The sequence below is a fragment of the Neofelis nebulosa genome, chromosome 16 (assembly GCF_028018385.1).
Source record: "Neofelis nebulosa isolate mNeoNeb1 chromosome 16, mNeoNeb1.pri, whole genome shotgun sequence".
NCBI classification, from domain to species: domain Eukaryota; kingdom Metazoa; phylum Chordata; class Mammalia; order Carnivora; family Felidae; genus Neofelis; species Neofelis nebulosa.
The window spans coordinates 64,380,303-64,405,924 of NC_080797.1; the positions used below are offsets into that span (position 1 = coordinate 64,380,303).

At 58.3% G+C, this 25,622-nt stretch overlaps 2 protein-coding genes and 1 long non-coding RNA gene across 7 annotated transcripts in view; 1 reads left to right on the forward strand and 2 right to left on the reverse strand.

Moving 5' to 3' along the window:
* Positions 1-62: 62 nt before the first annotated feature.
* LOC131497988 (uncharacterized) lies at positions 63-7,332 on the reverse strand. 2 transcript variants are annotated; one of them, XR_009255242.1, is made up of 3 exons: positions 6,841-7,332; positions 3,137-5,110; positions 63-374 (listed from the first exon to the last, which is right to left on the reverse strand). It is a non-coding gene; the product is annotated as an uncharacterized LOC131497988 (long non-coding RNA). The 2 variants fall into 2 exon arrangements; XR_009255241.1 differs by lacking the exon at positions 63-374 and having other exon boundaries at positions 3,104-5,110.
* A 1,103-nt stretch (positions 7,333-8,435) lies between these two features.
* On the forward strand, positions 8,436-13,072 carry HIC1 (HIC ZBTB transcriptional repressor 1). Of its 2 annotated transcripts, none has more exons than XM_058704775.1 (2): positions 8,436-8,596; positions 10,065-13,072. In XM_058704775.1, the coding sequence occupies exon 2, from the start codon at positions 10,085-10,087 to the stop codon at positions 12,224-12,226; it is 2,142 nt and encodes a 713-aa protein (XP_058560758.1). In that variant the 5' UTR covers positions 8,436-8,596; positions 10,065-10,084; the 3' UTR covers positions 12,227-13,072. The 2 variants fall into 2 exon arrangements, with proteins under 2 accessions (XP_058560758.1, XP_058560757.1); XM_058704774.1 differs by lacking the exon at positions 8,436-8,596 and adding an exon at positions 9,431-9,708.
* A 151-nt stretch (positions 13,073-13,223) lies between these two features.
* The window catches only part of SMG6 (SMG6 nonsense mediated mRNA decay factor), a 229,553-nt gene continuing 217,154 nt past the window's right edge, over positions 13,224-25,622 (reverse strand). For all 3 annotated transcript variants that reach the window (XM_058704761.1, XM_058704762.1, XM_058704763.1), the window contains exons 16-19: positions 21,798-21,951; positions 18,629-18,840; positions 18,239-18,320; positions 13,224-15,033 (exon numbers count right to left, since the gene is read on the reverse strand). In XM_058704761.1, the coding sequence (XP_058560744.1) occupies positions 14,903-15,033; positions 18,239-18,320; positions 18,629-18,840; positions 21,798-21,951 (579 nt within the window). In that variant the 3' untranslated portion in view covers positions 13,224-14,902. The remainder of the gene's footprint in view (positions 15,034-18,238; positions 18,321-18,628; positions 18,841-21,797; positions 21,952-25,622) is intronic.

Sequence of the window (25,622 nt, forward strand, 5' to 3'; positions counted from 1 at the left end):
TTTCTGGCCTTCCATACAACCTCCAGGGAAGCACCAAACAGGGAAGTGTTTGCAGTTGTGAGTCTCCAGGACAAGCTTGTGAGTGCACACGTTTGGTAGAAGTCTTAAGTCCCAAGCTGAAGGGAAGGAGGCCTTGGTGGCTGAGTTGGAAGAGTTTACATCTGAGAAGTTTTGGGAAGAGGTCCCCTGGCATGGTTCTGCCTGGGCTACAGAGTTAGGGTTCCTCCGTCCTGATCCCTGAGGGTAGTGTGCTAGTCTCCTGTCAGACTCTGGCATCTTGGGTTCTCTGCTTCCTCCTCCAGAACTGCTGTAGACCCTCTGAACGACCAGCTTGAAGGGTGGGATGATGCTCAACCTCGGGTAGAAGCCCAAGCCTGCACAGAAGAAACCCTATTACAGACCTGACCTCATCTACAGAGTTTCTGGGGTTGATGCTACTCCACAAGGATCCAGCCAAAGCCTAAGGAGCCCCTCCAGTTCTTGAGTACAGTTAGTTGTTCCTAAGCTGTCACTAGGTCCACTTTTGCTATTTGCCCTACTTCTAGTGCCTCCACCTGTGGCCCACCCTGCACTGATTTCAGCGCTGCCTCTGCAAGTTCACCAGCCTGTTCCTTTTCTGAAAGATTACAGGAGGCCCTGGTCTAACCCTCATGCACGGTTGCCCCCAGGGAGGTTAGTAATTGAGTAGGAATTAGGATTAGGGGATACAGCACAAATACTCCAGCCTGCCCTGAGCCAACTTGCCCCTAATCCTGAGTTCTTCACTACACATAGCACTTGTCTAAGATGAAAAAGCTGGAGTTACCAACCCCCCTTCCCCCCAATCACCACCAGACACCCAGCTTACTGGATTTAGGACCTTTACAGCAGAAACTGAGGATGGGAGGATAGTTCTCCCTTGCTACAGTCTGCCTCTGCCTTGCTCTTGGTGTTTAAAGGGATCCCTTTTTTGGCAAAAAGGAGACTCAGAAATGAACTGAATTGCTCCTACAGACCTGTTGGATTTGGCCCATTGGATTTTTAAAAATACTCAATTTTTGATACTTAAGGTTTTCAGAATTTCACCCACACAAATCAGATTCCTGGCTTCTCTGGAAATAAGCAGTTCAGAATGAATACAATGGATCTGTACTTCAGAGCTCACATGCCCCCATGGCAGTCGTGGGCTGCCCCCTTTAGCAACGTCCCGAGGTATGAAAATGATGACAATTGCTACCACAGCAGTTGCTACTTTGAATTATTTTGAGGACTAAAGGAGAGAGGGCAAGGTAATAGTGGGGAATGAATTTTTAGTCAGGGCTTAAAATTAGAAGGATGACGGTAGAGAACAGTATTAGGTGGGGTGAAAGTCTTCATGTTCGGTGTGAGAATTCTCCTTCCCTCACCTCCTGCTTCAAGAACAGAAAATGTCCCCTGGTCCCAAGCAAATGAGATACATCCTGTCCTGTCATGTCCTCCAGGAACAACGGAGTCTGTTAGGGGTTATTGCCCCCCACCACACACACATTCTGTGGACCACTTGTGTCAGAATCATGTCAAAACTTAGATTCCTGGGGCCAGCTCCTGACCTACTGAGTCAATCACTGGGACCCAGGAACCTGCATTTTGGCAAACTCTGGACATTACCATGCAACACAACTTTTGAAAACCACTGCCTTAGAGTAAAAGCCTGGTAAATATGTGCTATTGGCGGGGGCGGGGGAACCCACATGATTGTCACGCACTCTACTAGGGAGGGAGAGAAAGCTCTCCAGGTAAGAATTATTCTAATAGTTTCAATTTATAACTAAGGGAAATGTCCAGAGGACAGAAAAAGGAATACCATTTATTGAGTGCTAACTGGCCAGATACTGTGATAAGCACAATCTTCTGAGTTGCCCAATTTAATCTGACAACTTCCTGAGGTGGATACTGTTATTAATTTTACAACTGAGTAAACAGGCACAGAAGCTAAGTCGCTTAGCCAATCTTGGATTCAGATCCAGAACTCACATTCCTGACCTTTACTAGTCATTGTTTTCTCTCCTGCACCATAGAAGATGAGCAGAGGGCACCCACCACTCACTACTGTTGGGCTATATGTGGTCTGGGTCTCACCTTCCTACCATAAAATAGGTTGGGAGTGGGGTGCACTCAATGAGTTCTAAGATACTAAAAAACTGTACTATCAGTCCTCTGGTTTCTCCTCCCCTGACCATCTTCTCCAGATAGGTTAGAATTGCAATCAACTTGGTATTTTCAGAATATCCCTACCATTTCTCTTTTCGACCTCTCACTCCATCTTAGATACCTAAAGCTCTTGAGAGAGTCCCCGAGCAAAGAACCCCTCAACAGCCCCAGTCCCAGATCTGCTCAGGAAGGTGTGCTCCCCTCCCGTTATTCTGCCTACGTGCCCAGTGTTGGGGTCTTGCCAGTGCCACCACACCCTCACAAAGACATAGCAGCCTAGTAGAATACTTTAGGCTGAAATTGCATTCTGCGGTTTCCAAAGGCTTTTACTCATGTGATCCTATTTGATCCTCACAAGTCTGCCAAGAAGGAAGGATCATTATTGCATTTTGCACAAGGCTCAGAAACAACACGGCCCCTTAAATAATAACCAGTTGGTGATGAAGCCAGGTTGGACCTCCCATTTCCCAGTGCACTACTCATATCTGCATACACTACAGTCTGCCCACAGATGTCCACTGGATTCCAGAATCAAGTACATTTAAGACCAGGGTCCTCGAGTGGGAGGAAGGAAGCATGTGGGCATTGACTAGCTATGAGACCAGCACCAATTGTCTTAAAAGTAGTTTAGCAAAGGAGGGGGTATGGAGAAGTAACAAAAAATTGATTAATGAGCGGCAGGACTAGGTTGCACTCACCACTCCCCAGCACTGTCCCTAGGGAGGTCCAGCACCCAATACCCATCAGTCAACCCCTGCAGTGGGTGGTGATGGTGGTGGCAGATGACATAAGCATGGTTTTGAAGAAGTCGTTCCTCACACTTCCCCAGACCAATAGGACTTCAGCCCTTCTCACATTCGCTCCCCCACTTTAGGGCTAATTTGAGTCACTATCTCAAATTGGAATCCAGCACAGATTGAGGTGAGGCTGCTGATACATTCAGACAATGCTTTACTGACCGGGTTACCTTTAGAAGCACACTGGCTTCCTGAGGCTTGGGAATCCTTATCATCCTACACGGAATAGAGGAAGAACGAGTGGGGAGAAGAGTGAGGGAAGGCTGTGACTCCATCAGGATGAGTTCGAGGATTAGTCTTGCTTTCTGCCTACCCAGCGAGGGGGTCCTGGAAGAATGAAGTTGTGGCATATTTAGAAAAACTTTCCTCCGTCTATTCCATTCAGTCCCCAGGCCTTCAGGTCCCAGTAGTCTCCCTCCCACCGAGGAGATAAAAAGAACACAAATCTCAGAGCTACCCCTTCTTTCGCCATCCCCTGGCTGCAACCTTCTTGGCTAAGAAAACAGGATGGTCACTGAGGCGGACGGTCAGACATACGCCCCAGACCGTGCCTTCTCTGCCTTGGTAGATGCGTAAGCAGTCAGACCCTACGGTAGCCCGCCCCGCAGAACCGCACCTCCCTCCGCCCCAGCAGATACATCCGATCTTGACTTGCCGCCCCCGCTTCCTCCTGCTCCTCCTGGCCTCCCCCCTCCGGGGCTGGCAGATCCCAGCGCGGTGCGGCGCGTGGGCGTGCTGCGGGGCGACCATGGCTGTAGACTGTTACCTCCGGTTCCCACAGTAACAATCGAAAGCCACGGTTGCCCTGGAGACGCGGGGGCGGGGCGCGCGCTGCTGACGGCACCGCGGCAGCTCCCGTTAGGCAGTCTTCAGGGCAGAGAATTTTGGGGAAGGGGGGAGCGGGGGTAGCGCGCGCGACGGGGACCTGGCTCGGGGGCTGTGCGATGTGTGTGTAAGCCGGCCGGCCCTCGCAGCCTCTGGTGACCAGGGACCTGACGGCCGGATCGTAGCGCCTGCGCTGGATCAGCACCGCGGACAGCGGCGGCGCGGGCAGCGCGCGCAGAGCTGAGGGACCCTGGGGGACAGAGGGGCCGGGGGCGCGGCAGGTGGCCGGGTCCGCGGTCCTGGGGCGGGGCCAGGCGTCGGTGGCCGTGACTGGAGACTGTTACTGAGGGCGGCCCGGGCAGTAAGCAGTCTAGAGCCAAGGTGCCGGCGCGCTGCCCGGGCGGGGGTGCCTCCGTCGCCCGCAGCTGGGGGCGCTGCTGCTCTTCCTCCCCCACGTCTCCCGCCTTTCTCGGCCCAGCGCTTGCAGACAGGCACGCGGCCCTTGACGTCAAAGCCCTGTGACGTCAAATTTGTCCCTGCGGAGAGGCACTTCCGGCGGCGGGGGAGGGGTCAGTGGGGGTGGGGCGGGGCAGTCCGTCTGAGGCCCCGCCCCCGCCTGGTCCTGAGAGGACAGCTCCTCGCGCAGAGGCGGGAATTCGGGGGCGCTAAGGGACTAGCCCGACGGGATGGGACGGGGAGGGGGTGCCCGGCTGGATGCTGGGCAGGGGTCCCGAGAGAGCCGTGGCTGGGTCGGCGGGAAGGTGGGCGTCTGTCTTTTGCCGGCGGCCCGGCTCAGCCGGCCGGGGGCAGCGAGGCTGAGTCACCGCGCTGCGGGGAGGGGGAGGAGGGGGCGCCTCGCCTGGGGCGTCAGCACCTTCGCCCCACTTTCTTGGGAGGATGGCGCAGGAGCCCCAGGAAATGTCGCGGGGACTCTGGGGTCCGTCCTCTCTTCGATGCTCCTCCGAAGTGGCTGCGTCTTCATCCGGGCGCGGGCAGGTTGCTGCACGGGGTTCTGGGTACGCCTCCGGCCGGCTCCACCAGCTGCGTGGGGATCCTCGTCCCCCACCCTGCTCCCAACCCCACCCCGTAGGGGGCCTCCAACCTGCCGCCTGCCGGTCTCCTCATTGCCCTCCCGTCCGTGTCCGTACATCGGTCCATCGGTAGCCCGTCGGCCGGTCAGTCCCACTTACCTGTCGGGCCGCGTCGCGCCCGCTCCCGCTCGCCTCCTGCAGCCGGGCTGGCGCCGCCGCTTTTATAGGCGCGCGTAGTACTCGTGCGGCGGCTCATTCATGCGGCCGCGGCTCCTACACACTGACGCGCTGCAGACGTCAGCAGGGAATTTAGGAAACGGGAAGAGGGGCTATTTATAGTGGCAAGGCGGGGGGTTGGGGGGGGACCAAGGCGACGGGGAGCTGGGAGGGGGAGGAAGGCGCACGGAAGCAGGAACAGGGAGGGGGCGCCCGGGCCCCTGTGCCAGCCTACAAAGGGTTAACTTTCCGGAACTGCGGGCTGGGGGGCCGGCTGGAGGATGGTGCAGGGAGGGCGCACGGTCCGTTACTCCTTTATTCACTCAGGGACACCTGGAGGTGCAATCCCACCTCGCGCCCTGCCTTCCGGGTAGCCCCCATTCCCACTCCTCAGTTCCTGAACCCGACGGCTCTGTGGCGTCGCAAGATGACCCTCGGCGGCGTTATACCCCGCATGGCCACTGCAGTGCCGTCACCTTGGGGCAGGAGGTACAGGAGAGGAAGCTACACCCGAGGAGGGGCTAAGGCAGCATGTAGAACTGTGGCGTCCGGGAGATGAGGGAAGAAGAGTGGAGGAGCCCAGGGCTTTCAGAAGCTTTTAGAAGGAGTCTGGGCCTAGAAAGGAAGGCCTATTGGGGAGGCGGGGGGGGGGGGGTTTGTCCAGGTACCAGTCAGGAGCTGGAGATCCCACAAAAGTTGAGGAAAGTGGCTTGGACCCCCCAGAAATTGAGCAAGGGGTTCCTCCATGAGGGATCTGTGGGAAAGGTGGCAGGAGAAGGGGGTGAGTGGAAGAGGAAGCCTCAGCAAATGGAGGGGAGGAGGGCAGGTCGGAGGTGTCAGTTTCAGAGCCTGGCCCCGAGCAGACCCCATTTAGGACCCATTTGTGGGCACTGGCAGAGCTCATATGAGGGTTATAATGAGTGAAGGAGACCAAGGGCTCAGCAGCTTGGAGGGCAGAGAGAGGTCTCCAGAGGGTGGAGGGGCAAGACCACTTCCCAGAGGAGTTAGAGTTTCTGGAGGTATGAGTTGACAGGAAGGGCCTATGCCATGTGGGGCAGAATTCCCCTGAACAAGAACAGGGAAATGTATGATCCTGGCTCCATCAGTTGAGGGAAGGTCTAAATGTTGGAGGGTGAATGTGTTCAGAGGGAGGAGATGGATTGGGGGCTGGGGGAGCAGTGCCAGGCTAGTAGGGTAGATAAAAACTAGGGAGGGAGGGAAAGGTCAAAGACTGAAGAAGAGTGAAGTCCACAGGAAGACAGCAAAGCTAGTGGCAGGGCTGTAAGATCCTCCCATACAGATGTAAGGACAGCTTGAGGGTAGGGATGGAGCCAATGAGTTGACTTAGGGAGTGGGGATCCCTGGAGAGTGTTGAAGAAAATCAAAGTGGGCACAATGGACACTGCACAAAAGAGACACTGGGCTGAGGGGCTCCTTTTGGGGCTAGGATCTGGTCCCCTCAAGATTACAGGAGAGGTCCTGCACAACCTTTGGAATCTAGCCTCCTGGAATCTCCGCCCACCCCGCCCCCTGCTTTTTTTTTTTTTTTTTTTTTTTTTTGCCTCCAACCTTTGTCCCTGTGGTTCTCTTCTCCAGGACTGCCTTTCTACCTGGGGGGGAGAACTCCTATTCATCCATCAAAGCCCATCTTTAAAGAGTGGTTTTCTGAGGAGCCTTTCTGCCTTTCTCCAGCACTCCATACACCTTTTTATTATTCCCCCCACCTCAGTGCAGAACACATCCATCCCTCGGCCAACATGTCGGGGGCCATCTCCCCTAGAGGCGGCAGCTCCGGAACCTACCGTTTTCATTCTTGGGAGCTCACTGCAACCCCAGCGAGGGGACCGTGGGGAGATGGAGGAGAGGACTGGAATAAAATGGATCCAGAACACGGAGTAGAAACAGAGTGAGGGCAGAGTCAGAACGCAGTGGCAGTCTTTAGGACCGGCGGGGACCATGGCCCCGAGGCCGTGAAGATGTCAGCGAAGGAAAGAGAGCCTCTGGGGGGCGCCCGAGACCTTAGTGTCTGTCAGGGACCGCGAGTGGCCGCGCCAGCGGCCCCTCAGTGAGTGACTCAGCTACTACCTCTGGCGGGGGCGTGGGGGTGGAGGACTGCGCGAGGGGCGGCAAGCGCGGCACCCACCCGCCCAGCGGCCCTAGGCGGTTGCTAAGCTCTCCAAGGCCTTAGAGAGACGCGATCTGGGCGAACCTCATCGGTTACTATGGTAACTCTGCGTCCCAGCCTCTCGCTCGCGACAGCTGAGAGAGGCGCAGCCAATCAGAAGCTGCAGGCGTTCTCCCGGACCCACTACCCACCCCCCCCCCAACCCCCACGTGTGGGCAGGGGTCAGAAGGTGCGGGGAGGAGGCGTAGCAGGGGCGGTGGAGACCCGGCACTCACTACAGGCCCGGTGCGGCGGCGGGGCCACGCGGGGCCACTTCCGGAGTAGCCGTGCGAGTGCCCACGCGCCAGTGCGGGATCTCCTCCCTCCCAGAAGGGGCATCACCTCAAGAACCGGGCCTTCTCGGTGGGGTGCAGAACTTTGCCCGGGGATCCCCGGTTGCCGGCCCTGCTGTCACTTTTGGGGTTAGTGTGTTGGAGGCAAGTGCAAGCAAGTCCCTCAAAATGGCTCACACGGGGAATCTAGGGGCTGGGGTCGATTCTGCGGGACCACCAAGAGGCGCTGTCCAGCTATTCCCAGTCGGATATCCTGGGGTCTCTCCGGAAACCTACAAGTTCAGGGGGTGCTGATTAGCTCTGCCCAGGCTCGTGGAGGGCCCTATGTGACGGCCTCCTGAGTATCCCAGAGAGCCAGGACTTGAACTTAAGAAGGGGGCAGGTGTGTGTTTGTGCCCACATGCGTGCCTGCAGGTGTCAGTGCCTGGAGAGGGTCTGGGTGCAAATAGGTTTATGCTGTCTGTGTGTACCTAACTCATGCGGCTGAGTGAAGGTGGGTGTGTTGGGGGGTGGGGTGGGTATAAATGGACAGTCCCATCCAGGAATGTGTCAGGAGAACCTCCAAAGATCTTGTCTACCTTCTTTTGTCTTAGGACTTCTATAACCGCCCCCCCCCCCCATCTACTGTCACCAGTGTCCCCTCCATGTGGGCAGGACTTCTCCAAGCCGAGGCAATGTGAGAATCTAGAAATATGTACATGGGAGCGTTTAGCTCAAAACCCCAGAGTTTGTGGGGGCTCTAAGTTCTGAAGCCTGGGTTCTCACGTGGGCACATCTGGGGGGTGAACCTGCGAGTAGACCTCATTCCCCGGTACAGCTTCGCAACCCAGGTGCACGGGAGGGAGGTGGCGGCTGTGTCGCGCAGAGCCTCGCACGGCCGCGAGGTGGCGCCATAGCTGCAGCAGCGTGAGCTGGCCCGGGCCGCTCCAGATAAGAGTGTGCGGAAAGCGCGGCGGGGCTGAGACGCGACCAGGACGCGGGGAGGACGGACCATCAGGACAGACCGACCGGGGGCCCGGCGGGCGGAGGGCAGCGCAGCGCAGCCACGTCCCCCCTGGATCCGCCGGCAGCCGGGCCCGGGGCTTCCGACATGCCCCCCAGGTGGGTCCTCAGACTCGGGACCGGGAGGGACAGGGGACCCGGACAGCCCGGTCCTCACGCGCTGGCCGCCTCGGGCGCATCCTCCGGCGCGGGCGCCCCAACGCGGCTGGCGTTCAGGACTCCGGGTGTCGCCCCTAGAGGACTCAGGACCGCCGGGCTGCTGCTCTGCGCCGGGTTCACGGCGGGGTCAGCGGCCCGGGGCCGACTCTGCCCGCACATGGGCTGGAGAGGCGAAGGGAAGGGGAGCTGGCGGGCGGGGCTGGCAGGGGCGCTGCCCTGGCACAGCTCGGCGCCTGGCAGCGGGGCGGGTGGGGCGCCGGCTAGGAGCTGCCACCGCCACGGGGAGGGAAGCCGGGTCGGGCAGCGGCCGCAGGTAACGGGCCGCGAGGCCCTGCGGGCCAGGCGGGGAACAGGGTGGGCAGACGAACGAGCGGGCAGGGGAGTTCAGGGCTCGGCCCAGGCCCCAGGGCCGCCTGGCTGCCGAAATTGGGGGCCGAGAGGAAAAGCTGAGAGTCGAGGGACTGGGGCTGGCGCGCTTCTCCCGGCCTGTCTGAAGTTAGGAAACTTTTCCCCAAGTTTGGGGCGGCGGAGTTCCCGCGGAGAAGGGGCCGAAGGGAGCTGGGGTGGGAGGCGCGGGCCCGCGAATGCAGAGCTGAGGCCGAGGCCGGGGCCGGGACGCGGGTGGGGCGCAGGCCGGGGTCAGGGCCGCAGCCGGCTGTGCGCCGTGCCCGCCCGGGGCGCTGCCCCCTCCCTCCCCTGGGAGCTGCGTGGCTCCCCCCTCCCCCCCACCTGCTTCCTGCCTCAGCCTCCTGCCCCGATATAACGCCCTCCCTGCGCCGGGGCCGGCCTTCGTGCTCTGCCCGCCACGGCAGCCTCTGCCTCCGCTCCCCGCGCCGCGGCCGCGCCCCGGCCCCAACTGAGGGCCTGACAGCCCCCAGGCAGGGCGGCGCCACGGCGGGCACCGCGCTCCCCTCCACTGGATCACTTCCCCCAGCTGGGGCAACTTCTCCCGAGGCGGGAGGCGCTTTTTACTCGGCTCCCTAATATCCCAGTTGGGCAAACTTCTCGGCCCTGAATGACTTTTCCTGAAGCGGACATTTTCCTCAAATCGGGTAACTGTCTCCGAAGGGGTCACTTCCCCCAAACAGTTTTCTCCTCGGAAGTCCCCAGGACCCAGCCCCTGGGCCCGGTGGCCTCCGGGCCTGGGTGTGCAGGCCAGTCTGGCCCCCTCTCCACCAGCCACTCTCCTACGCCTTCTTCTGGTCCAGGCCACCGGCCCAGGCTTCCACACTAGGAGGCCGCCGATCCTCTGCCAGTGCCCAGGCCGCGGTGCTCGATGCCCCTGCCTAGCTGAGGGGAAGGGGAAGGGGAAGTTGGTGGGGGGTGGGGGGTGGGGGAGAAGTGCCCAGCTGGATACAGGCAGCGGGGGCTCCTGAGGCTCTGACCCGGCTGCTGTGTGTCCCTGCAGGAGAGTGTGCTGGGCAGACGATGCTGGACACGATGGAGGCGCCGGGCCACTCGAGGCAGCTGCTGCTGCAGCTCAACAACCAGCGCACCAAGGGCTTCTTGTGCGACGTGATCATCGTGGTGCAGAACGCCCTCTTCCGCGCGCACAAGAACGTGCTGGCGGCCAGCAGCGCCTACCTCAAGTCCCTGGTGGTGCATGACAACCTGCTCAACCTGGACCATGACATGGTGAGCCCGGCGGTGTTCCGCCTGGTGCTGGACTTCATCTACACCGGCCGCCTGGCTGATGGCGCAGAGGCGGCGGCGGCAGCGGCTGTGGCCCCGGGGGCTGAGCCGAGCCTGGGCGCCGTGCTGGCCGCCGCCAGCTACCTGCAGATCCCCGACCTCGTGGCGTTGTGCAAAAAGCGCCTCAAGCGCCACGGCAAGTACTGCCACCTGCGGGGCGGCGGGGGCGGCGGCGGCGGTTATGCACCCTACGGGAGGCCGGGCCGTGGCCTTCGGGCAGCCACGCCCGTCATCCAGGCCTGCTACTCGTCCCCAGCCGGGCCTCCGCCGCCGCCCGCCGCCGAGCCGTCTTCGGGCCCCGAGGCCGCAGTGAACACGCACTGCGCGGAGCTGTACGCCTCGGGCCCCGGCCCGGCCTCGGCGCTCTGCGCCCCGGAGCGCCGCTGCTCCCCGCTCTGCGGCCTGGACCTGTCCAAGAAAAGCCCGCCGGGCTCCGCGCCTCCAGAGCGGCCGCCGGGCGAGCGCGAACTGCCCCCGCGCCCAGACAGTCCTCCCAGCGCCGGCCCCGCAGCCTACAAAGAGCCACCGCTCGCCCTGCCACCGCTGCCGCCGCTGCCCTTCCAGAAGCTGGAGGAGGCTGTACCGCCTCCGGACCCGTTCCGTGGCGGCGGCGGCAGCCCGGGACCCGAGCCCCCGGGCCGCCCCGACGGACCCAGCCTTCTCTATCGCTGGATGAAGCACGAGCCAGGCCTGGGCAGCTACGGCGACGAGCTGGGCCGGGAGCGCGGCTCCCCCAGCGAGCGCTGCGAGGAGCGCGGCGGGGACCCGGCCGCTTCGCCCGGGGTACCCCCACTGGGCCTGGCGCCGCCGCGCTACCAGGGCAGCTTGGACGGGCCAGGCGCGGGCGGCGACGGCGACGACTACAAGAGCAGCAGCGAGGAGACGGGCAGCAGCGAGGACCCCAGCCCGCCCGGCGGCCACCTCGAGGGCTACCCATGCCCGCACCTGGCCTATGGCGAGCCTGAGAGCTTCGGTGACAACCTGTACGTGTGCATTCCGTGCGGCAAGGGCTTCCCCAGCTCGGAGCAGCTGAATGCGCACGTGGAAGCTCACGTGGAGGAGGAGGAAGCGCTGTACGGCAGGGCAGAGGCGGCTGAGGTAGCGGCGGGGGCCGCCGGCTTGGGGCCCCCTTTTGGAGGCAGTGGGGACAAGGTCGCTGGGGCTCCGGGCGGCCTGGGCGAGCTGCTGCGGCCTTACCGCTGCGCGTCGTGCGACAAGAGCTACAAGGACCCGGCCACGCTGCGGCAGCACGAGAAGACGCACTGGCTGACGCGGCCCTATCCGTGCACCATCTGCGGGAAGAAGTTCACGCAGCGCGGGACCATGACGCGCCACATGCGCAGCCACCTGGGCCTCAAACCCTTCGCGTGCGACGCGTGCGGCATGCGCTTCACGCGCCAGTACCGCCTGACAGAGCACATGCGCATCCACTCGGGCGAGAAGCCCTACGAGTGCCAGGTGTGCGGCGGCAAGTTCGCACAGCAACGCAACCTCATCAGCCACATGAAAATGCACGCCGTGGGTGGCGCGGCAGGCGCAGCCGGGGCGCTGGCGGGTCTGGGGGGGCTACCCGGCGTCCCCGGCCCCGACGGCAAGGGCAAGCTCGACTTTCCCGAGGGCGTCTTTGCTGTGGCCCGCCTCACGGCCGAACAGCTGAGCCTGAAGCAGCAGGACAAGGCAGCCGCGGCCGAGCTGCTGGCGCAGACCACGCACTTCCTGCACGACCCCAAGGTGGCGCTGGAGAGCCTCTACCCGCTGGCTAAGTTCACCGCGGAGCTGGGCCTCAGCCCCGACAAGGCGGCCGAGGTGCTGAGCCAAGGAGCGCACCTGGCCGCCGGACCCGACGGCCGGACCATCGACCGTTTTTCCCCGACCTAGAGCGCCTCATGCCGGCCCGACTTGCCGCCGCCGCGTGGCCCCGGCCCGTGGCCCCAGGGAGCGGCGGCGGCAGCCGCGAGCAGGCACACCGCGCCGGACAACTGTAGTAGCAGCGGCAGCGTCGCCGCGGTGGCGGCGGCCCCACCTGGCCTCACTGCTTTGTGCCTTAGCCCGGGGGTTGGGGTGGGGGGTGAAACCCCGGGACGGGGGTGGGATGGGGGAAGGGAGATTTATATTTTTGATATCAGCTTTGACCAAAGGAGACCCCCGGCCCTTCTCCGCCTCTTCCTGTGGTTCGTCGGCCCCCTCCCCTGGCTCCGCGCTGCTCTTGGAGGGAGGGGTGTCACTGATGGGGCGCTCCCAGCCCTACCTCCGGCCCTTGCGACCACACCCATTCTCACTGTGAATCTCCCTGCTGGGGTCGGAGCGTCGGGCAGAGTTGGGGAGTGGGGAGGGGACTGAGCCGGCCGGAGGGCCCCCCCCTCCGCCCCCCCGCTCCCGCCCGCCCCGGGACTGATAATGTGAAGTTCCTCATTTTGCACAAGTGGCACTAGCCCCAGGGCCAACCCTTCCCTCCCTCTGGAGTCCGAGGGCTGAGACAGCCCTGGCCTACCGGTCTCCCACTCCCGCGGTGTCCTCCCCCCTCCCCTGGGGCCCCGGACCATATTTATTGCATGCGCCCCGGGCGGCCCCCCACCTCGAGCCCAGGCTGGGCTGGGCTGGAACGTGGTCTCTTTAGCTCCCTCCTCCCCAGTTTGTATATTTCCTACCTTGTACACAGGCTCTTCCAGAGCCGCTTCCATTTTCTATACTCGAACCAAACAGCAATAAAGCAGTAACCAAGGACCCTGGACCCCGCTCCTCTCTTCTGCCCTGCACAAGGACCTGGGTGGGTGGAGGGGCCAGACACACCCCCTCATACAGGTGCAGAGAGAAACTTGCGCCTTCTTCCCTCCCCGATCCCAGAGACAGATGGGCAAGAGTTAGGCATGTTCATTAACTAAAAATTTATTAAGGGAAACAAAACCAGTGCTGCAAATGGGGCAGAAAGGAGAGACAGGTCTCCCACCCACCAGTCATTGGCCTTCATCCAGGGGAGAGGATATCAAAGGAGAGGCCGGGACCCTGTACCCCAAAGAGTCCGTCTTCTGAGGCTCTGGGGCACTCATCCCCCTGAACCACTGGTGGCTCTCCTGCAAAGTACCCCCTTATTCAGGTATAATCTTGGGGCCTCAGGGAGGGTACAGCTTCATTCCCATCCTCTGGCCAGGCTGTACAGTCCAGACAGGGAGCTTTGGGGGATTCCCCCTCTGGTCCCATCAAAATTTACTCCTGGCTCCTCCTCAAGGCCCTGTCTTCCTCCAAGTTCCTCTCATCCCTGTCCCTGGCTTGGGAGAACCCATTCCCAGTAGGAAGCCTCTCGAGTGAGGCTTTGGACACAGGTGCCAGCTTAAGAGGCAACAAAAATCTCAAAGGCCAAAAGGCCCCTGTGTCAAGTTCTTCTAGGGCAAAGCTAGAAAGGGTGAAAACTCCAGGCTTGGCAATGCCCCTCTCAGGCACTGACCCATCCTACCCTCAGGCGGTGCTGTAGGAGCCTGGAAGTTTCTCAGAGCGCAGGGGCCTGAGAAAGGTTTGGGCAGGAACACTTTATTAGGGTCCTGCCACAGAGAAGGAAGAGGTATCAGAGGAGGTACCAGAGGAGGAAGATTCAGAGTGGGAACCCCCATGGCAAGGACCTGAGGTGAAGAAGTTGAGGGGATCAGGGAGGTGAGAGGCATCACCAGAAAGGGAAGGGGGGCAAGGGGAGGATTCAGGAGAGAGAGAGAGAGAGAGAGAGGGAGAAGGGGGGGGGGAGGAACTGAGAAAAGTCTGAAGAAACTTCATGAAATGGGACCTAGAACAAAAGGAAGGCCAATGAGGGAGAGGAGCAGGCAAAGGCCACCCAGGAAGCATGAGCCTGAGACCATATGTCCCCTCCCTCTAGACCCATGACCATCCAAGGGGAAACGAGTGGCAAAGTGTAACGGACTCAGATGGATAAGGACAGGAAGAGCAGCAGGATGGATGTGTGTTTGGGGGTAGGGGTAGGAAAGGTGGGGCCTAGGGCTGCTGTTGGGGATCTAGTGTCCAGAACCCAACCTGGGTCCCTAGGGGAATCCAGGCCTCCGAGAGAGACACACACCCTGGGCACTCTCTTCATGGCATGACCAAAGCCTCTTGGGACACATTCAGGACAGGGGTTCTGAAGATTGAAGGGACCCGTCATTTCGCCTGCACCTGATGGAAATGCAACCCCTACCCTATCTCCAGCTGAGAAAGTGTCTGAGTCCCTGTGCTGAGAAGGCCTTCCCCCAGCCCTTGAACTAGACAGGGGGAGGGAGAAAGGCTGAGACCATGGGTGGCCTATCTGGCTCACCCACCTGCTGTCACTGCAGCCAGCCACCTCCCTGCTAAATCTTGGCAGCCCAGGAGGGTCCCAGCAGCTTCCGCCCGACCCTCAGGAGGGGCTCTGTGAGGAGCAGCTCCCCCACAGCACGGCCACGGCGTGGGTTGGAAGAGGATGGTTTATTGTCTGGGTGGATTGGTGGCTCAGGCACGTGGGCATCTTCGTTGCTACACTGGGCGCCTGGTGGCCTCTCAGGAATGGTTCCGGGGGGAGACCCCGATGCGGCCCTCTCAGCCCACCTGGGCCCACGTGAGGAAGGCCGGGATGTCCCGCACAGGCACATTCCTCGTCAGTGCCTTCACACGCAGGTTGCGGTCATCCGTCAACAGCACCACCTCCCGCAGTAGCCGGATTGGCTCCTCTGTAGGCAGGAGAGAGCAGAAGGACTTCAATGAGGGCAGGAGGGAGAGGCACAGGCTGCCTCTCCTCTCTCTGGAGGTTGGGGTGGGGGCGGGGATGTGGTCCCGTAGGGGTCAGGGCCGGTCATTTCCTGGCCCTTCTGTAAGTCTTTCCCTCACGCAATCGGCTGAGGGTACCCCTCCCCTATCGGCTTAGAGAGGACCATGCTGGGCCAGCGCTGGCCTTGTGCTTCAGACCCCCACCTCCAGCACAGTGCTGTGTTGCCTCCTGCCTAGAGATCTGCCTGAGCCACTGGCCTCCACAGACCCTTCTCCCAGGATGCTGAACTGAAGGGGTAGAAGGAGCCCCTTTCCTTCTACTCCTTCTGACTGTATGGCTGGTCCTGGACTCACAATTACTACTCTCTTTTTTGCACATCCTCTCCCTCCAAGGCTAGTGGGCCAATGCTTTAAGTATTAAGAGGTAGAAAGCTCAAGATGGAATCCACAGTGTATCCAGGCTCCTAGATGTGAGAAGAGGGGTTAGTTTAGGGGAGCTCTAAGGAAAGGAGGGCCAGGGTCCCTGGCAGAGCTGCGGCCAAGGTGGCCCTGAGCTAGAGTCCAGTGATTTCCTCCATTACATGAAAGTAATCCACGTAAATGGTGAGAACCTTGAACAGTAGAGAAGAGGACAAAGGAAAGGAAAAGTCACAGTCATCCATCCAGCTGTCTCCCTTCATGTGTCTCTGTCTTGCTCCTGAGGGCTCGATCTGTGCGTGCTTTCGGATTTCTTTATGCACGTGTGAGTACGTATACTTGTTACATAAGCTTTTTTCCTACATTATAATCATACTAGCCATATTTACTTTATTCAAATTTTACATATTTTAAAGCTCTTTCTATATCAGCACAGGCAGCCTTTGTTCTTTTTAGATGACCTCTTAGCAAGATGTCTTCCACTACCTCTCTTCCCCTAATTTCCTAACCTCTTAATGTACTGGGGAGATTCAACCAGGGCCAAGTACCCACACAAGTGACATCCCCACCCCTGGGCAGGCCGCTTGGTGGCAGGCCCACCCCTCAGTCCCAGGCTGGGTATTTCCTGACGGAGGTCCGGCAGACAGTGAGGCACAGGAAGTGTCCTGCGGGGCTTGCTGACTGCGGGGGGCTGGCGGGGCTGGGCAATCGCAAATGTCCAGGTCAGACCTGAACGGTTTCAGGCTTGCCAGCTCCAGGCAGGGAGGCTGAGAACTGGCCGTCAGCCTGGGAGGAGTTTGGGGGAAGAGGGAGGGAGAGGCTGAGGACGCTGGTGAGCAGAGGGGAGAGGTGGAAGGAGGAGGGGTGGGGAGCAGAGGGGAGAGGTGGAAGGAGGAGGGGTGGGAGGTGAGGGGCTGCGGTGGGCAGATGGGGAGAGGATGGCCGCCTGAGCAGAGAGGAGGCCTGGAGCTGGAGCTCAACTGCCTGGGCCTGGGCCCTCTGGCATGGTGGTGCTGGCCTGTGCTAATGTGGGGTTCCCAGCTGGCTGCTCAAGGCAGCCCCACCGCTCCTGCCCTGGGGCTCGGACCAAGAAAGTCCCAGACCTTAGGTCAGTTGACTAAGGCCCTGCGTTGCTGGCAGGGGTCTGCAGGGGTTTCTGTGGATACTTTCAGACATTTTTAACAATAAACATCCTCTGTTTTGACACTGGTAACTTCACTTTGTTAGAAACCAGAGACTGTCATCTTGTCAGGCCCCATCCGCCATAATCCACATGATTTTAAAATTCAACATCGTTTACACATAAACATTTAGTGACGGTTTCTCTGTGAATCTGACAAGTTAATCTGCTAAGAATTCACACTGACAAATGGGGTTTGATTACACTAGCCGTTGCTGATGTAATTCTGATAGGGGCGGTCCCCAGGATGGCAATGGGTTCCTGTAGGCTGTTTAGGGTGAAGTGTGTGTGGGGGGTGGAGAGACTAGTAGGGTGAAAGCCAAAATTTGTCTCTGCTGAGAAAGAAACAGCTCTGAGGCTGGGTGGGGCCGCAGCAGTATCTGAACTACACTTCCCAACAAGGCCTGCAGTCCTGCCTACCTCTCTCTCAGAAGGTGCCCCTCTAGGAAGCTGCCTGGGAGCAGAACACAAGCTCCCCCGTTTGGTTCAGCCAGGACTCCTTTTGATCACTTCACTGCTCCAGGTCTGGCTCTGAGGGCCAGAATGTACAAGCCACATGGCAGGACCCCTCTGAACAGCACCTATGGGTTCATTACCAGCCCCTGGTGCAGAGACTCGGGTAGGAGCAGCAGGGGAGAAGACAGTGCCTCGACTAGTCTGGAAGCCAGGGTAGGAAACTGAGCAGGGAAGGGAGATGAGCAACAACGGCTAAAGGAAAAGGACAGGATGTAGTTACCTATACATAGACAGAGACCAAGTGGTAAGAATGACCAAGTCTGTAGACACGGAGCTAGGACATCCTAGGAGGAAACATCAGACTCCTGGAAGCCAGGAGCAGAAAACACCTGAGCCTTGCTGACTCCGAGGGGCCATGCAGGAAAGCATTCTGGGTTGAGAATGAGGTGCTCAAGCCCCTGGAAAAGCATCCCAAGGTGGGTCTTTGGGCCAAAGACAGGACTCCAGTCACCAAAGAGGTCTTGAAAATTGGGCTGAGGGCTCAGTCCTCAAGCTGTCACCTGCCCCCAAAGTGTGATGGCATATGACACCGAGACAGGAAGAGAAGGCCCACTACTCACTAGGAAAGTACCTCCGTCACCGGCCTGACAGAGGGCAAACATTCAGGGATGAACTGAGAGTGTGAACACGGCCAAGAAAAGGGAGGTGGGCCCCAGGGACCACTGGGGACTGTCCTCTCAGAGCTGCAGAGGGCTGGGCTCAGGAGACCATGGCCAGAATAAGCTACACTGAATCATAAAGACATTCTTGCTGTCAGAGAACTCACTGAGGACCCAAGAAAGGAAATGGATCCATGCCGAGCGGGAAAGCTCCCTGCCTAGAGCCTTGCTTCCTGGGCTAGGTCCACCCCTAGTTGGCCCAGGGTCCACCGGGGAGTGGGGGAAGCTGTGACAGGGAAGTTGGATTTCCAGAGTCTGGCCTCAGGCTTGCATCAAATCTGACCTCTGATTTATCAAACTTCCCAGGCCAGAGTTGGTGGTGGAGGAACCCTTTCCTAGGGCTGAGGATGGTAGGGCATGGGGGTGGATGAGCCTGAGGCAGAGGCAAAGCTGTACCTTTGCTGGTGGGCATGAAGTCCTTAGCCTTGTCTTTGCAGTAGTGAAGGCAGCAGGAGAGGATCAGGTCATCGTTGTTACCCTGGAGGAAGAAAGTGTGAGAAGGGCCATTGGGCAGGAGGGGGCGCCATTCGGAGGTGGCACAGGTGTACTTTTTGCCTCTGGGGTTCCTGGGGAGGATCACATCCCGGAGTCCCTCCCATACACGTCAGGCCCTGCTTGGTTGGGTCCAACTGTGCCAAGAGTGATCTAGGGGACACAGAACTGCCCCTCCTGGGCCTCAATGGTGGCTGTCCCCCTCAGCTGCCTAGGCTGCCTGAGCTGCCTGACTTCCCGGAGACCCTGTTCTGAGGTGGACTGTGGGCTCTCCCTTTCTGCCACAGGTCTTACCAGTTGGCCAGTAATGTCCTCGCTGCGGAAGGCGATGGATTCCAGTTCATTGCCACGGCTGGTCAGGGCCCGCAGACAAGAGTCCCGACTCTCAAATCGCCGCTCGAGGAACTCGATGGACTTCCGGGCCTTTTCCTGCACCACACGGGCATAGCCCCCAGCCCGGTGGTCTGTCTCCTGCCCCTTGGCCAGGCCGTCCAGCTCATTGATCACTGATGAGACACAGTTCCACAAGTTTATCAGCTCCCTAGGCTCACTCCCAGCCAGCCCCTTCCCAGACCACAGAATCCATCTTGCCCAAAGGAGTCTTCCAATGATGCTTAGGAGAACTTGGGAGGCAAGAAGTGTCCCAGACTTTACACAGAGTTCTATCTTTCTGCGCCTTCCCCCGGGCCCCGCCCTCCTCCAAGAAGGAACTTACACGGATTTTCTGGAGCTGCTGTATTCAGAAGAAGAAACCTGGCCCCTCCATCACATTCCTTAGTTATAGGATCAAATTGAAAGAGTTTCTCAAGAGAGGCAAGGGTAGCTGCTACAGGGCAAGAGGCAGCCCCCTCATCAACCTGGACCCCCAACCACAGAAGTTCACAAGGGGCAGAGTTCTACACACTATCCCCTGGCACAGTGTAGGCAGGTCACCAAGTGGGAAGCAACAGTCACGGCCTTACTTGCAGGGGCCGTGGTATTCCTTCAAACCATGCCCTTGGCACAGACACTCCGCTGATACTGCACGTGTTTGTGTGTGTGTGTGTGTGTGTGTGTGTGTGTGTGTGTGTGTGTGTATGTGTCTGCCTGCCTATGTGTCTGGGACACGGCTTCATTTTCTGGTGAAGATTCTTTCCAAAATTCCAGCCAAAAGCCTGAGGTCAAGTGGGAAATATGCACTCCTTGGGGGCTCCGGGAGAGTTTGGGGTCTGAGGCCTCTCCTCAGTGCAATGATTCATGGCTCGGGGAGTCGGCATGAGCATGCTGTTCCATGGTGAGCCTGGCACTCACTGTCTGGGTATTCAGAGACACTTTCTGGAAAGGGCCCATGTGGGAATGCGCGCACACACACACACACACACACACAATGCCCACACTTTCAGCAACTTGAGGCTGCTACATGTCCACACAATGTATGGTTGAGGCTGGGAAGTGGTGGTGGACGGGTGTATGGTACGGCAAACAGAACATCAAACACGAAAAACTGGTATTCCATCCCAAAATCTCCTTTCCTGCTTCCAAACTAAACAGGCTTCAAAGGGGAAGCTTGTTTGTGCTTCTGCACCAGGCGGGGCTTCTCGATGCTAGGGTCAGGCCTAAGGAGCAGGAGCAGGTTAAAGAGCACAAGAAACAAGCAGGGAAAGCTGTCTGCTTAACCCTTTGTGCTCTGGACACAGGGCGGGAATCCACTGAGGGAGCCTCACTGAACAGGAGTGCTCTTTACAGCTCCTGACATTCCAGGGCCCTGCCCAGCTGAAGAAGGTTCAAAGAGGCTGGCCCTCACTGCCGTAGTGGCGCTGTCATTTCCCAGCAACTACGGGGGCCATCAATTTATTCTACATGTGTCCCTCTCCTATGGGTTTTCTCATATATTTGCTCCCTCCCTACCATATCTGGCTTTCCCTACTGAACCACAAGCTCCTCAAGGCCAAGGTCTTGAAGCTCTGCCTTCCGTGAGATCCCTCAGGGACAAGGAGCCTGAGCACACCGTAGGGGCACAGACGGTACTGGTGACCAAAACCCCTGCTAGCCTCAGATGGTGTCCGAGGCTCCTTCCAAGTCTTAGGGGGCTCCTGAGATGTCAGCAACCTCTGTCAGTTTATACCATTTCCTGACCATTAGCAAAACAAGTGACCACTTACTCACTTTCTTCCCCCTAAAACTCTCCTGGATAGGAAAGCACGAAGACATGTTATCCTGATAGCCGCCCCACCCCAGGACTCTGTGAGGGAAGAGGGAAAGCTGGAAAAACTTGATGGTCTTGCTGCTCTACTTTTGAAGAACAGAAAGCCTTCCCTTAGGTCTAAAGGCCTGGGTTTTAGAGGTTCTGGCCAGGCCACATGGGGAGGGGGAAGGAAGACAGGGAGGGTGGAGGCGGGACGAGGGCTGCTTCAGTGCCAACATTCTCAGGTGGTGCTAACGTGTTTCCCACAACCCCCCAGGGTTCTATAGCCTCTGCAGGGGCGGATGTTTCCTGCCCTTTGTTTCCACCCTCATCTGGCACTAAGACACTTGGGACTAGGAGGGGAGGCCCAATGGAACATCTTGGCATGGATGTCAGAGGTGGCTTGGCAGGCAGACTGCCAGTCTGGCAGCTTTTCCAGAGGACAAGGATCCCGAACTGGCTCCCAGCAGCTGCTGAGAAGGGGACACTGAAAAGCCAGTCACCTTCCAGGCCCTCTCCCTCCACAGGATGGCCATCAGCTATATGAGCTCTATCAGGGATACCAGGCGCCCAGAGCCCACAGCCCATCCTCAGGCTGACCCACCATAGAGCTCCAAGAACTAAGACAGTGCCTAGACAGTCCCTTGGAGACAGCCCAGCTGGGCTCTTCTGGCCTGAGGGTGGAAGCAAGCTAGCTGGGTCCTGAGATGCTGACCCTGCACCAGCACCAGTGACCAGACAGCGGTAAGGGCCCAAGTGGCAGGAATCCACAGGCATGAGCCAAGGGCTTGCTCTGGAGGGTTTCCATCAGCCTGGCCTTAGGGTGACACCGGCCAGAAGAATGCTACCTCGAACCAACAGAACGATCATGAAAAGCTACAAGACAATCAGACCAAAGGCATCTAACCACTTCAAAATCCTCCCAGCCTCCCTGCCAGACCACCCAGCAGCACTGCCGTTATCTGCCAGGGCTGAGTGTTTACCAATAACGGGAACCAGCTTTGCTGTTTTACTGCAAGCTTTATAAGGATAAAAACAAGGGCTGGGCTCATGCAGCCTCTGGTTGCTGGGACACAGGAGTCCATTTGCTCAAGCAGTTTAAGCCATGGATCAGCCATAATAATTTGAGCTGCTCTGATTATTAAACAATTTTCCTTGCCCCACGCACACCCTACTTCCCTGCAAATCCTGTCATACGCACGCCGCGGGGCTCCCTTGCCTGTGTAGCCCCCCGGGCCGTGGGACATGTGTGTAGAGGGGGCTGCTGCGCACGTGCAGGGTTGCTCAGGCCTGACTCACCAATGAGGGGCACCACCAGGATGTACTTCCTGCTCTCCAGCAGCCGTGCCAGACTGGCCAGGTGGTCAATGAAGCCGTTGGTGTCTGGTACAAGGAACAAGGGTCTGATCTCGAGCTCCATCTGCCTCATCTGACTCTGGTCCTCCAGGACAGCCTACAGGGACACAGAACGGTGAGTGAGCCAGAGTGAGTAGGCAAGTGGGTGGACGAGCCAGGGCCCTGACTACACAGTGTGTCAGCATCCTGCCTCCTGAAACTCTCCCCGCTCCAGAGGGACAGCCAGTCCCTGTCAGGCCTGAGGGACGGGCCCAAGGACTGGGCAAAGTACTGCAATAACAATCAACACAGACTAGATGGCCTGAGGAACAGCGTGTGACTAAAACCCTGCCTCGGCCAGAGAAAGCCCCGATGGTATTAAAAGTTACAGGTTTCTGAAAGACAGACCCTGGGCTAAAAATCACCAAGGGGGAGTCAGCTTCCCTGGATAGGAAAGTGGTTTCACACACATTACCTAGGCAGCATATAGAGGGGTACTGCTCGGCGCGAACACTTTATATAGAGTGCATTTGTTATTTCAGTTTATTTCACTGGATGGCCAGAAAACAAAGGTTAAACTCAAAGGCTATACAAAAACAGTGATGCTGACAACAAATTATTAATGCCCACAGCAGCAGGAGTCCATACGGTGTGATGGATTTGGACCCAACTCACATGCTCACAGAGAGCAACACCCAGGCTGATGAGATCAGCCACCCCCCGCCCAGCAGCAGTGTTTCCTCAACATCAGTCCTGTGTTCTACCTGTGCTCCTTTGCCGCTGCTCTGCACAACCTGTATGATTATTTACTTGGTGTTTTTTCATGAAACTGACTTTAAGGCAACTATTTTTGGCTTAGCCTCTTCTTAAGCAATGATAACCACGGTTATCAAGTTTACTAGTGCAAGCTATACTTGCACAATAAAAAGCCAAAGCATCTCCTGTGCGCCGCTAAAAAACCAACTCACTCAGCACCAGTGGTCTGGGCACCACCCCTCGAAGACCACATGGCCTGGAGGCTTGTCTGTCTGATGGACGTTCACATCTTTCAGGGACGCTCCACGCACATCTGTGAAAGCCCGACTTTCTCAAGTCTGACACAGCCCCGAGTGGCAGCGGCCCTCTGAGATAGGCCCTGGGTCTGTCACTACAGAACATGGTCACTATTGTGCTGCTTCCTCTTGTGGGGACCATGGCCAAGAAGCAAAATGATTTGCTGGCATCTGCCCAGACGATGTGCTCCCTGGGTGCACAGCAGGAGGGCACCGACACAAATCTGGCAGGGACCAGGCCAGCAGGTCCCAGCCCTGTCCCGCCCTCTCCTGATTTTCTGCCACACGCCAACCAGCAAGGACACAGACACAGGCTCAGAGCAGGGGGACTGGTGTGCGTGCCAACCGAGACGGGTCCCACAGTGTTGGCCCCGGCCGCTAACAGTCAGGGAGGAAGGTGCTTGGGTTTCACTGGCAACGACAGTAAAACTGAAAGGGCATGCCTCTGAATGCTGGGGGTGGCTTCTCTGTGACCTACTGGGGACCTCTTCCTATGAGTAAGTCGTTGCTGCCACTGCCACCACAGCTGGTGGAAGGCACAGGCCACAGGCCACAGGCAGGCATGAGAAACGCAGCTGAGAGGCCCAGTCTGACGAAGTCATCCTGCTGCTGTCGCCTCAGCAGGGGAAAGCACCCCTGCTGCCGGCCATCTTCTCGGGGGATTCGGGTGGCAGTCCCTCCCTGTGGGGTGACCAATTGCACGATGATACCCAGTCCACTAAACTCCCCTTGTGGCATTTTTTAAAAAATTTATTTTTTCTTCATATCGAATTAACATAGGCCACTATTTAGCAGCTCGGGTGTTCTGTAAGAACAGGCACTCTAATGGGGGCGCCTGGGTGGTTCAGTTGGTTGGGTATTCTACTTCGGCTCAGGTCATGATCTCGCAGTTTGTGAGTTTGAGGCCCACATCGGGCTCTGTGCTGACAGCTCAGACCCTGGGGCCTGCTTCGGATTCTGTGTCTCCCTCTCTGCCCCTTCCCCGCTTGTGCTCTCTCAAAACTGAATAAATGTTAAAAAAAAAAAAAAAAAAATTTAAAAAAGAAGAACAGGGGCTCTACTCTTCCTCCTCATGGGGAGCGGCGGCATTCCAGCTGTTCATTTCCCCAGATCTTGCTGTTCTCTATCCAGCTTTTCCACTGCCAGGAACATTCTTCCTGGTATCACAAGCCCCCAAATCTCTGTGTTTCTGGAGGAGAAGGAACAGAACAGAGACCTGGCTGGGAAGAGGACAGGGGCTCAGGGACCTGAGCACTAGATCTCTGCCACCGCCCCACCGAGACTCTTCACATCTTAGTTTTCCTGCCTGCAGAAATGATAGGCCAGCTCTGCTCTGACTCTAAAGAAGAGGACCTGGCTGCCATTCCTCACCCTGCGTGAACAATAATGAGCTCCTGAGACCCTGAACCATCCCGCCTTTAGAAAGCTGGCCTTTTTAAGCCAGGTGACCAAGGGAGGCCAAGGGCTAAGAGCCTGCTTGTGTGTTCTGATGACAGGACGGAAGAAACACCTAGGAGCAGGGTACAGGGAAGCTCTGTCTGAGTTCTCAGACCTCTGGCTCAGGGCCAGAAAGGTGAACAAAGGCCGTGCGGGCTCTCAGGGAGGTGGCAACCTCGTTGGTTCCCCAGGGGTGGGGTGGGGTCAAGCTGTATGAGGGTGGTTGGAGCTGTGCTGCCATCATCCGGTCCCAGGGACGCCCGCAGACAACTTCCCTTAACCTGGCTCTGCCTAGTGAGTCACCACACAACTGCTTCCTGTTCCCCATATGCCCTCACGGAGTCTCAGGAGGTTAAATGAAGCTGCTCCCCCTTCTCCTGGGGTACCTGTGGGTCTCTGGGGGGTGTCATACCTGGGTCATGAGACTGGCACAGTACCTTTCAAAAGAATGGCAGACGGAAGAGGGACCGGGAGTCTGCAGGCCCTCTTCTGCGGGTGTCTGTGTTTCCGGCCCTCTCTGAGTGGTGCTGTGTGTGTGTGTGTGTGTGTGTGTGTGTGTGTGTGTGTGTTTAGCATTTGCCCTCCTAACTTTTCCAGATTTTACCCGTCAAATTCCTGGCAGCTGTGCACGGCGCCTGTGCCGGCCGTCACGTCCCATTCCGATCTCTGGGTCGCACGGTGAGAGAAGGACACAGGATGCGCAGGGAGTGAAAAAGTGATGTCGGTGGGGAGAGTGCCAAGTCCCCACTCACAGCCATGGGACGCTTGGGGAGACGGGGGAAGCAAGCTGCTGTGGAGTTCAGAGGCCGGTAGTGAGATTTATTTTTGTTTGTATGAGTAAAAAGCTGCAGAAGCCTCTGGTGGGGGTGAGGGGGGCTCAACTGGAATGCTGTGATTCAGACAGACTGGCCCTGGCCTGGAGTCAAGTGTGCTGACCCGGAAGGAGAGGTCCACAGGAACCCTTCTCGTTGCAGCTAAGGTTGGGCCACGATGGTCCTTGGATAATGAACTGGGAACCCAAGGAAAGCACGGACACTTTGAATCACACCAGTGGTAGTAGGAACCGAGTTGTCATCAAGTGTGGAAGGAAAAAAAGAACTCAATTCTGTTTCTGGAAGGTGCTAAGTAGCCAACTTTCTCTGAGGTATGAGAGCATCCTTGAGCAAGGCAGTGGGGAACTGGGAAAGAGATAATCCACAGTAACATCTAATGAGGAAGCTAACAGGCTTGGGAGAAGGGCTCTTTATAGGTTAAGTTCCTTCTAGACTGTGGGGATGTTTTGGGGATGCTGACCCACTGA

Excerpts from the sequence above, each read along its gene's own strand:
- HIC1 (XM_058704774.1), top strand. The coding sequence starts at position 9,672 with ATGACTTTTCCTGAAGCGGACATTTTCCTCAAATCGG. Across the intron at positions 9,709-10,064 it reads GGACATTTTCCTCAAATCGG|GAGAGTGTGCTGGGCAGACG; the intron begins GTAACTGTCTCC and ends GTGTCCCTGCAG.